Source organism: Octopus sinensis, linkage group LG2 (genome assembly GCF_006345805.1).
Source record: "Octopus sinensis linkage group LG2, ASM634580v1, whole genome shotgun sequence".
NCBI classification, from domain to species: Eukaryota; Metazoa; Mollusca; class Cephalopoda; order Octopoda; family Octopodidae; genus Octopus; species Octopus sinensis.
The window spans coordinates 171,631,338-171,643,695 of record NC_042998.1 but is presented as its reverse complement, the minus strand read 5'-3'; the positions used below and the strand labels follow the sequence as shown (position 1 = coordinate 171,643,695).

General features: G+C 48.7%; 1 protein-coding gene across 3 annotated transcripts in view; it reads left to right on the top strand.

The window, feature by feature from the left end:
- The window catches only part of LOC115228653 (alpha-mannosidase 2C1), a 79,399-nt gene that overhangs the window by 23,612 nt on the left and 43,429 nt on the right, over positions 1 to 12,358 (top strand). For all 3 annotated transcript variants that reach the window (XM_029799199.2, XM_036500422.1, XM_036500423.1), the window contains one exon: positions 487 to 540. In XM_029799199.2, coding sequence (XP_029655059.1) covers positions 487 to 540 — 54 coding nt within the window. The remainder of the gene's footprint in view (positions 1 to 486; positions 541 to 12,358) is intronic.

The following is a 12,358-nucleotide window of genomic DNA, read 5'->3' as shown; positions in this document are numbered from 1 at the left end:
ACTGAAGGATAGATTATATGATTTTTGTGGATAAAGTGTAATGTTGCATGGTATCAAGACATAAGCATTAAATATGTATACATATTGTTATTTAACATCCAGTTTTTATGCTGCCGCCAACATTTATAATAGTAAATGTGAGTGGAGTTTGTGAGAGGGAAGGAGACAGAGGGAGTATTAGACTAGGTTGAAGAGGAATCCTGAAAGAGTCATTGTTGGAAAGAGTGTTGTAGGTGTCATGGAGCAAAGTCAGAGGGAAAAAGAGAAAGATGAGAAGCAGTGTTGGGAAGGTGAAGAAGCTACAAGGAAAGAGAAACCTAAGAAAAAGAAGCTGAGAGTGAGGATGCAGTGGGTGAGAGCTGTGAGAGGAAAATTGACAAAACAGGTACTGTAGAGGTAGCGGGAAGAGAAAGAGAATACAAACATATCCTTCAGAATGTATTTGTTATAATGCATTAATTTTATTATTCCTTATTATTTTAACAGTGAGAATATGCTGGAGAGACTGAATCGATTAGAAGACATTAGTGGACTGCCAAAGTATGTACAACGCTTGGTTCACTTTTGACATTGTTATATACAGCTCTTTTATATCTATTCAGAATTTTTATAATGTCAGTCAGATGGGGAGAATATAACTCTGTTTTGCAGTGAGATTGATGGGTTGATGTTCATTTTGAATATTTGTAAGTAAATCTGCTGAGGCAAGTGAAAATCAATCAAAATAGATGAACATCAATGGAATTTGTATCTTTGTGGTACCAGTGCCTGTGGCACACAAGAAAACCATCCGAACGTGGTTGTAGCCAGTACCACATCGACTGGCCTCCGTGCTGTGGGAACATGATGGCACATAAAAACACCATCCGAAGACCCGGCAAGACTAGTCAGGTCATAACCCGTGGCCCCTACCTGGGACGTAGTCAGTCCACCTGTACATACCTTCCTTCTTGTGACACTTGTGAAGACCTGTTGAGGCAAGTGAAAATCAAAACAAATCAAAATAGATGAACATCAATGGAATTTGTATCTTTGTGGTACCAGTGCCGGTGGCACACAAGAATCCATCCGAACGTGGCCGTAGTCAGTACCGCATCACTGGCCATCGTGCTGTGGGCACATAACAAACACCATCCGATCGTGGCCGTTCGCCAGCCTCATCTAGCACCTGTGTCGGTGGCACATAAAAACACCATCCGAAGACCCGGCAAGACTAGTCAGGCCATAACCCATGGCCCCTACCTGGGACGTAGTCAGTCCACCTGTGCATACCTTCCTCCTTGTGAGACTTGTGAAGGCCTGTTGAGGCAAGTGAAAATCAAAATCAAATCAAAACAAATCAAAATAGATGAACATCAATGGAATTTGTATCTTTGTGGTACCAGTGCTGGTGGCACACAAGAGAAAACCATCCGAAAGTGGCCGTAGCCAGTACCACATCGACTGGCCTCCGTGCTGTGGGCACATGACAAACACCATCCGATCGCGGCCGTTCGCCAGCCTCATCTAGCACCTGTGTCGGTGGCACATAAAAATACCATCGAAGACCCGGCAAGACTAGTCAGGCCATAACCCATGGCCCCTACTGGGACGTAGTCAGTCTACCTGTGCATACCTTCCTTCTTGTGACACTTGTGAAGACCTGTTGAGGCAAGTGAAAATCAAAATCAAAACAAATCAAAATAGATGAACATCAATGGAATCTGTATCTTTGTGGTACCAGTGCCGGTGGCACACATTTTGTGGTACCAGTGCCGGTGGCACACAAGAGAACCATCCGAACGTGGCCGTAGCCAGTTCCGCATCGACCGGCCTCCGTGCTGTGGGCACGTAACAAACACCATCCGATCATGGCCGTTCGCCAGCCTCATCTGGCACCTGTGTCGGTGGCACATAAAAACACCTTCCGAAGACCCAGCAAGACTAGTCAGTCCACCTGTGCATACCTTCCTTCTTGTGACACTTGTGAAGACCTGTTGAGGCAAGTGAAAATCAAAATCAAAATCAAAATAGATGAACATCAATGGAATTGTATCTTTGTGGTACCAGTGCCTGTGGCACACAAGAAATCCATCCGAACGTGGCCGTAGTCAGTACCGCATCGACTGGCCATCGTGCTGTGGGCACATAACAAACACCATCCGATCGTGGCCGTTCGCCAGCCTCATCTAGCACCTGTGTCGGTGGCACATAAAAACACCATCCGAAGACCGGCAAGACTAGTCAGGCCATATCCCATGGCCCCTACCTGGGACGTAGTCAGTCCACCTGTGCATACCTTCCTCCTTGTGATACTTGTGAAGGCCTGTTGAGGCAAGTGAAAATCAAAATCAAAATGAAATCAAAACAAATCAAATAAAATCAAGTCAAAACAAATCAAAATAGATGAACATTAATGGAATTGTATCTTTGTGGTACCAGTGCGGTGGCACACAAGAAAACCATCCGAACGTGGCCGTAGCCAGTACCGCACCGACTGGCCTCCGTACTGTGGGCACGTAACAAACACCATCCGATCGTGGCCGTTCGCCAGCCTCATCTGGCACCTGTGTCAGTGGCACATAAAGACACCATCCGAAGACCCAGCAAGACTAGTCAGGCCATAACCTGTGGCCCCTACCTGGGACGTAGTCAGTCCACCTGTGCATACCTTCCTTCTTGTGACACTTGTGAAGACCTGTTGAGGCAAGTGAAAATCAAAATCAAATCAAAACAAATCAAAATAGATGAACATCAATGGAATTTGTATCTTTGTGGTACCAGTGCTGGTGGCACACAAGAGAAAACCATCCGAAAGTGGCCGTAGCCAGTACCACATCGACTGGCCTCCGTGCTGTGGGCACATGACAAACACCATCCGATCGCGGCCGTTCGCCAGCCTCATCTAGCACCTGTGTCGGTGGCACATAAAAACACCATCCGAAGACCCGGCAAGACTAGTCAGGCCATAACCCATGGCCCCTACCTGGGACGTAGTCAGTCTACCTGTGCATACCTTCCTTCTTGTGACACTTGTGAAGACCTGTTGAGGCAAGTGAAAATCAAAATCAAAACAAATCAAAATAGATGAACATCAATGGAATCTGTATCTTTGTGGTACCAGTGCCGGTGGCACACACTTTGTGGTACCAGTGCCGGTGGCACACAAGAGATCCATCTGAACGTGGCCGTAGCCAGTTCCGCATCGACCGGCCTCCGTGCTGTGGGCACGTAACAAACACCATCCGATCATGGCCGTTCGCCAGCCTCATCTGGCACCTGTGTCGGTGGCACATAAAAACACCTTCCGAAGACCCGGCAAGACTAGTCAGTCCACCTGTGCATACCTTCCTTCTTGTGACACTTGTGAAGACCTGTTGAGGCAAGTGAAAATCAAAATCAAAATCAAATAGATGAACATCAATGGAATTTGTATCTTTGTGGTACCAGTGCCTGTGGCACACAAGAAATCCATCCGAACGTGGCCGTAGTCAGTACCGCATCGACTGGCCATCGTGCTGTGGGCACATAACAAACACCATCCGATCGTGGCCGTTCGCCAGCCTCATCTAGCACCTGTGTCGGTGGCACATAAAAACACCATCCGAAGACCCGGCAAGACTAGTCAGGCCATATCCCATGGCCCCTACCTGGGACGTAGTCAGTCCACTGTGCATACCTTCCTCCTTGTGATACTTGTGAAGGCCTGTTGAGGCAAGTGAAAATCAAAATCAAAATGAAATCAAAACAAATCAAATAAAATCAAAATCAAAACAAATCAAATAGATGAACATTAATGGAATTGTATCTTTGTGGTACCAGTGCGGTGGCACACAAGAAAAACCATCCGAACGTGGCCGTAGCCAGTACCGCACCGACTGGCCTCCGTACTGTGGGCACGTAACAAACACCATCCGATCGTGGCCGTTCGCCAGCCTCATCTGGCACCTGTGTCAGTGGCACATAAAAACACCATCCGAAGACCCAGCAAGACTAGTCAGGCCATAACCTGTGGCCCCTACCTGGGACGTAGTCAGTCCACCTGTGCATACCTTCCTTCTTGTGACACTTGTGAAGACCTGTTGAGGCAAGTGAAAATCAAAACAAATCAAAATAGATGAACATCAATGGAATTTGTATCTTTGTGGTACCAGTGCTGGTGGCACACAAGAGAAAACCATCCGAAAGTGGCCGTAGCCAGTACCACATCGACTGGCCTCAGTGCTGTGGGCACATGACAAACACCATCCGATCGCGGCCGTTCGCCAGCCTCATCTAGCACCTGTGTCGGTGGCACATAAAAACACCATCCGAAGACCCGGCAAGACTAGTCAGGCCATAACCCATGGCCCCTACCTGGGACGTAGTCAGTCTACCTGTGCATACCTTCCTTCTTGTGACACTTGTGAAGACCTGTTGAGGCAAGTGAAAATCAAAATCAAAACAAATCAAAATAGATGAACATCAATGGAATCTGTATCTTTGTGGTACCAGTGCCGGTGGCACACACTTTGTGGTACCAGTGCCGGTGGCACACAAGAGAACCATCCGAACGTGGCCGTAGCCAGTTCCGCATCGACCGGCCTCCGTGCTGTGGGCACGTAACAACACCATCCGATCATGGCCGTTCGCCAGCCTCATCTGGCACTGTGTCGGTGGCACATAAAAACACCATCCGAAGACCCGGCAAGACTAGTCAGGCCATAACCCATGGCCCCTACCTGGGACGTAGTCAGTCTACCTGTGCATACCTTCCTTCTTGTGACACTTGTGAAGACCTGTTGAGGCAAGTGAAAATCAAAATCAAAACAAATCAAAATAGATGAACATCAATGGAATCTGTATCTTTGTGGTACCAGTGCCGGTGGCACACAGAGAACCATCCGAACGTGGCCGTAGCCAGTTCCGCATCGACCGGCCTCCGTGCTGTGGGCACGTAACAAACACCATACGATCATGGCCGTTCGCCAGCCTCATCTGGCACCTGTGTCGGTGGCACATAAAAACACCTTCCGAAGACCCGGCAAGACTAGTCAGTCCACCTGTGCATACCTCCTTCTTGTGACACTTGTGAAGACCTGTTGAGGCAAGTGAAAATCAAAATCAAATCAAATAGATGAACATCAATGGAATTTGTATCTTTGTGGTACCAGTGCCTGTGTCACACAAGAAATCCATCCGAACGTGGCCGTAGTCAGTACCGCATCGACTGGCCATCGTGCTGTGGGCACATACAAACACCATCCGATCGTGGCCGTTCGCCAGCCTCATCTAGCACCTGTGTCGGTGGCACATAAAAACACCATCCGAAGACCCGGCAAGACTAGTCAGGCCATATCCCATGGCCCCTACCTGGGACGTAGTCAGTCCACCTGTGCATACCTTCCTCCTTGTGATACTTGTGAAGGCTGTTGAGGCAAGTGAAAATCAAAATCAAAATGAAATCAAAACAAATCAAATAAAATCAAGTCAAAACAAATCAAAATAGATGAACATAATGGAATTGTATCTTTGTGGTACCAGTGCCGGTGGCACACAAGAAAACCATCCGAACGTGGCCGTAGCCAGTACCGCACCGACTGGCCTCCGTACTGTGGGCACGTAACAAACACCATCCGATCGTGGCCATTCGCCAGCCTCATCTGGCACCTGTGTCAGTGGAACATAAAAACACCATCCGAAGACCCAGCAAGACTAGTCAGGCCATAACCTGTGGCCCCTACCTGGGACGTAGTCAGTCCACCTGTGCATACCTTCCTTCTTGTGACACTTGTGAAGACCTGTTGAGGCAAGTGAAAATCAAAATCAAATCAAAACAAATCAAAATAGATGAACATCAATGGAATTTGTATCTTTGTGGTACCAGTGCTGGTGGCACACAAGAGAAAACCATCCGAAAGTGGCCGTAGCCAGTACCACATCGACTGGCCTCCGTGCTGTGGGCACATGACAAACACCATCCGATCGCGGCCGTCGCCAGCCTCATCTAGCACCTGTGTCGGTGGCACATAAAAACACCATCCGAAGACCCGGCAGACTAGTCAGGCCATAACCCATGGCCCCTACCTGGGACGTAGTCAGTCTACCTGTGCATACCTTCCTTCTTGTGACACTTGTGAAGACCTGTTGAGGCAAGTGAAAATCAAAATCAAAACAAATCAAAATAGATGAACATCAATGGAATCTGTATCTTTGTGGTACCAGTGCCGGTGGCAACACTTTGTGGTACCAGTGCGGGTGGCACACAAGAGAACCATCCGAACGTGGCCGTAGCCAGTTCCGCATCGACGGCCTCCGTGCTGTGGGCACGTAACAAACACCATCCGATCATGGCCGTTCGCCAGCCTCATCTGGCACCTGTGTCGGTGGCACATAAAAACACCTTCCGAAGACCCGGCAAGACTAGTCAGTCCACCTGTGCATACCTTCCTTCTTGTGACACTTGTGAAGACCTGTTGAGGCAAGTGAAAATCAAATCAAATCAAATAGATGAACATCAATGGAATTTGTATCTTTGTGGTACCAGTGCCTGTGGCACACAAGAAATCCATCCGAACGTGGCGTAGTCAGTACCGCATCGACTGGCCATCGTGCTGTGGGCACATAACAAACACCATCCGATCGTGGCCGTTCGCCAGCCTCATCTAGCACCTGTGTCGGTGGCACATAAAAACACCATCCGAAGACCGGCAAGACTAGTCAGGCCATATCCCATGGCCCCTACCTGGGACGTAGTCAGTCCACCTGTGCATACCTTCCTCCTTGTGATACTTGTGAAGGCCTGTTGAGGCAAGTGAAAATCAAAATCAAAATGAAATCAAAACAAATCAAATAAAATCAAGTCAAAACAAATCAAAATAGATGAACATTAATGGAATTGTATCTTTGTTGGTACCAGTGCGGGTGGCACACAAGAAAACCATCCGAACGTGGCTGTAGCCAGTACCGCACCGACTGGCCTCCGTACTGTGGGCACGTAACAAACACATCCGATCGTGGCCGTTCGCCAGCCTCATCTGGCACCTGTGTCAGTGGCACATAAAAACACCATCCGAAGACCCAGCAAGACTAGTCAGGCCATACCTGTGGCCCCTACCTGGGACGTAGTCAGTCCACCTGTGCATACCTTCCTTCTTGTGACACTTGTGAAGACCTGTTGAGGCAAGTGAAAATCAAAACAAATCAAAATAGATGAACATCAATGGAATTGTTTCTTTGTGGTACCAGTGCTGGTGGCACACAAGAGAAAACCATCCGAAAGTGGCCGTAGCCAGTACCACATCGACTGGCCTCCGTGCTGTGGGCACATGACAAACACCATCCGATCGCGGCCGTTCGCCAGCCTCATCTAGCACCTGTGTCGGTGGCACATAAAAACACCATCCGAAGACCCGGCAAGACTAGTCAGGCCATAACCCATGGCCCCTACCTGGGACGTAGTCAGTCTACCTGTGCATACCTTCCTTCTTGTGACACTTGTGAAGACTGTTGAGGCAAGTGAAAATCAAAATCAAAACAAATCAAAATAGATGAACATCAATGGAATCTGTATCTTTGTGGTACCAGTGCCGGTGGCACACACTTTGTGGTACCAGTGCCGGTGGCACACAAGAGAACCATCCGAACGTGGCCGTAGCCAGTTCCGCATCGACCGGCCTCCGTGCTGTGGGCACGTAACAAACACCATCCGATCATGGCCGTTCGCCAGCCTCATCTGGCACCTGTGTCGGTGGCACATAAAAACACCTTCCGAAGACCCGGCAAGACTAGTCAGTCCACCTGTGCATACCTTCCTTCTTGTGACACTTGTGAAGACCTGTTGAGGCAAGTGAAAATCAAATCAAATCAAATAGATGAACATCAATGGAATTTGTATCTTTGTGGTACCAGTGCCTGTGGCACACAAGAAATCCATCCGAACGTGGCCGTAGTCAGTACCGCATCGACTGGCCATCGTGCTGTGGGCACATAAACACACCATCCGATCGTGGCCGTTCGCCAAGCCTCATCTAGCACCTGTGTCGGTGGCACATAAAAACACCATCCGAAGACCCGGCAAGACTAGTCAGGCCATATCCCATGGCCCCTACCTGGGACGTAGTCAGTCCACCTGTGCATACCTTCCTCCTTGTGATACTTGTGAAGGCCTGTTGAGGCAAGTGAAAATCAAAATCAAAATGAAATCAAAACAAATCAAATAAAATCAAGTCAAAACAAATCAAAATAGATGAACATTAATGGAATTGTATCTTTGTGGTACCAGTGCCGGTGGCACACAAGAAAACCATCCGAACGTGGCCGTAGCCAGTACCGCACCGACTGGCCTCCGTACTGTGGGCACGTAACAAACACCATCCGATCGTGGCCGTTCGCCAGCCTCATCTGGCACCTGTGTCAGTGGCACATAAAAACACCATCCGAAGACCCAGCAAGACTAGTCAGGCCATAACTGTGGCCCCTACCTGGGACGTAGTCAGTCCACCTGTGCATACCTCCTTCTTGTGACACTTGTGAAGACCTGTTGAGGCAAGTGAAAATCAAAACAAATCAAAATAGATGAACATCAATGGAATTTGTATCTTTGTGGTACCAGTGCTGGTGGCACACAAGAGAAAACCATCCGAAAGTGGCCGTAGCCAGTACCACATCGACTGGCCTCTATGCTGTGGGCACATGACAAAACCCATCCGATCGCGGCCGTCGCCAGCCTCATCTAGCACCTGTGTCGGTGGCACATAAAAACACCATCCGAAGACCCGGCAAGACTAGTCAGGCCATAACCATGGCCCCTACCAGGGACGTAGTCAGTCTACCTGTGCATACCTTCCTTCTTGTGACACTTGTGAAGACCTGTTGAGGCAAGTGAAAATCAAAATCAAAACAAATCAAAATAGATGAACATCAATGGAATCTGTATCTTTGTGGTACCAGTGCCGGTGGCACACCACTTTGTGGTACCAGTGCCGGTGGCACACAAGAGAACCATCCGACGTGCCGTAGCCAGTTCCGCATCGACCGGCCTCCGTGCTGTGGGCACGTAACAAACACCATCCGATCATGGCCGTTCGCCAGCCTCATCTGGCACCTGTGTCGGTGGCACATAAAAACACCTTCCGAAGACCCGGCAAGACTAGTCAGTCACCTGTGCATACCTTCCTTCTTGTGACACTTGTGAAGACCTGTTGAGGCAAGTGAAAATCAAATCAAATCAAATAGATGAACATCAATGGAATTTGATATCTTGTGGTACCAGTGCCTGTGGCACACAAGAAATCCATCCGAACGTGGCCGTAGTCAGTACCGCATCGACTGGCCATCGTGCTGTGGGCACATAACAAACACCATCCGATCGTGGCCGTTCGCCAGCTCATCTAGCACCTGTGTCGGTGGCACATAAAAACACCATCCGAAGACCCGGCAAGACTAGTCAGGCCATATCCCATGGCCCTACCTGGGACGTAGTCAGTCCACCTGTGCATACCTTCCTCCTGTGTACTTGTGAAGGCCTGTTGAGGCAAGTGAAAATCAAAATCAAAATGAAATCAAAACAAATCAAATAAAATCAAGTCAAAACAAATCAAAATAGATGAACATTAATGGAATTGTATCTTTGTGGTACCAGTGCCGGTGGCACACAAGAAAACCATCCGAACGTGGCCGTAGCCAGTACCGCACCGACTGGCCTCCGTACTGTGGGCACGTAACAAACACCATCCGATCGTGGCCATTCGCCAGCCTCATCTGGCACCTGTGTCAGTGGAACATAAAAACACCATCCGAAGACCCAGCAAGACTAGTCAGGCCAACCTGTGGCCCCTACCTGGGACGTAGTCAGTCCACCTGTGCATACCTTCCTTCTTGTGACACTTGTGAAGACCTGTTGAGGCAAGTGAAAATCAAAATCAAAATCAAAACAAATCAAAATAGATGAACATCAATGGAATTTGTATCTTGTGGTACCAGTGCTGGTGGCACACAAGAGAAAACCATCCGAAAGTGGCCGTAGCCAGTACCACATCGACTGGCCTCCGTGCTGTGGGCACATGACAAAACATCCGATCGCGGCCGTTCGCCAGCCTCATCTAGCACCTGTGTCGGTGGCACATAAAAACACCATCCGAAGACCCGGCAAGACTAGTCAGGCCATAACCCATGGCCCCTACCTGGGACGTAGTCAGTCTACCTGTGCATACCTTCCTTCTTGTGACACTTGTGAAGACCTGTTGAGGCAAGTGAAAATCAAAATCAAAACAAATCAAAATAGATGACCATCAATGATTGAATCTGTATTCTTTCTTTGTGGTACCAGTGCCGGTGGCACACACTTTGTGGTACCAGTGCGGTGGCACACAAGAGAACCATCCGAACGTGGCCGTAGCCAGTTCCGCATCGACCGGCCTCCGTGCTGTGGGCACGTAACAAACACCATCAATCATGGCCGTTCGCCAGCCTCATCTGGCACCTGTGTCGGTGGCACATAAAAACACCTTCCGAAGACCCGGCAAGACTAGTCAGTCCACTGTGCATACCTTCCTTCTTGTGACACTTGTGAAGACCTGTTGAGGCAAGTGAAAATCAAATCAAATCAAATAGATGAACATCAATGGAATTTGTATCTTTGTGGTACCAGTGCCTGTGGCACACAAGAAATCCATCCGAACGTGGCCGTAGTCAGTACCGCATCGACTGGCCATCGTGCTGTGGGCACATAACAAACACCATCCGATCGTGGCCGTTCGCAGCCTCATCTAGCACCTGTGTCGGTGGCACATAAAAACACCATCCGAAGACCCGGCAAGACTAGTCAGGCCATATCCCATGGCCCCTACCTGGGACGTAGTCAGTCCACCTGTGCATACCTCTCCTTGTGATACTTGTGAAGGCCTTGAGGCAAGTGAAAATCAAAATCAAAATGAAATCAAAACAAATCAAATAAAATCAAGTCAAAACAAATCAAATAGATGAACATTAATGGAATTGTATCTTTGTGGTACCAGTGCGGTGGCACACAAGAAAACCATCCGAGCGTGGCCGTAGCCAGTACCGCACCGACTGGCCTCCGTAATGTGGGCACGTAACAAAACACCATCCGATCGTGGCCGTTCGCCAGCCTCATCTGGCACCTGTGTCAGTGGCACATAAAAACACCATCCGAAGACCAGCAAGACTAGTCAGGCCATAACTGTGGCCCCTACCTGGGACGTAGTCAGTCCACCTGTGCATACCTTCTTCTTGTGACACTTGTGAAGACCTGTTGAGGCAAGTGAAAATCAAAACAAATCAAAATAGATGAACATCAATGGAATTTGTATCTTTGTGGTACCAGTGCTGGTGGCACACAAGAGAAAAACCATCCGAAAGTGGCCGTAGCCAGTACCACATCGACTGGCCTCTATGCTGTGGGCACATGACAAACACCATCCGATCGCGGCCGTTCGCCAGCCTCATCTAGCACCGTGTCGGTGGCACTAAAAACACCATCCGAAGACCCGGCAAGACTAGTCAGGCCATAACCCATGGCCCCTACCTGGGACGTAGTCAGTCTACCTGTGCATACCTTCTTCTTGTGACACTTGTGAAGACCTGTTGAGGCAAGTGAAAATCAAAATCAAAACAAATCAAAATAGATGAACATCAATGGAATCTGTATCTTTGTGGTACCAGTGCCGGTGGCACACACTTTGTGGTACCAGTGCCGGTGGCACACAAGAGAACCATCCGAACGTGGCCGTAGCCAGTTCCGCATCGACCGGCCTCCGTGCTGTGGGCACGTAACAAAACACCATCCGATCATGGCCGTTCGCCAGCCTCATCTGGCACCTGTGTCGGTGGAACATAAAAACACCTTCCGAAGACCCGGCAAGACTAGTCAGTCCACCTGTGCATACCTTCCTTCTTGTGACACTTGTGAAGACTGTGAGGCAAGTGAAAATCAAATCAAATCAAATAGATGAACATCAATGGAATTTGTATCTTTGTGGTACCAGTGCCTGTGGCACACAAGAAATCCATCCGAACGTGGCCGTAGTCAGTACCGCATCGACTGGCCATCGTGCTGTGGGCACATAACAAACACCATCCGATCGTGGCCGTTCGCCAGCCTCATCTAGCACCTGTGTCGGTGGCACATAAAAACACCATCCGAAGACCCGGCAAGACTAGTCAGGCCATATCCCATGGCCCCTACCTGGGACGTAGTCAGTCCACCTGTGCATACCTTCCTCCTTGTGATACTTGTGAAGGCCTGTTGAGGCAAGTGAAAATCAAAATCAAAATGAAATCAAAACAAATCAAATAAAATCAAGCCAAAACAAATCAAAATAGATGAACATTAATGGAATTGTATCTTTGTGGTACCAGTGCCGGTGGCACACAAGAA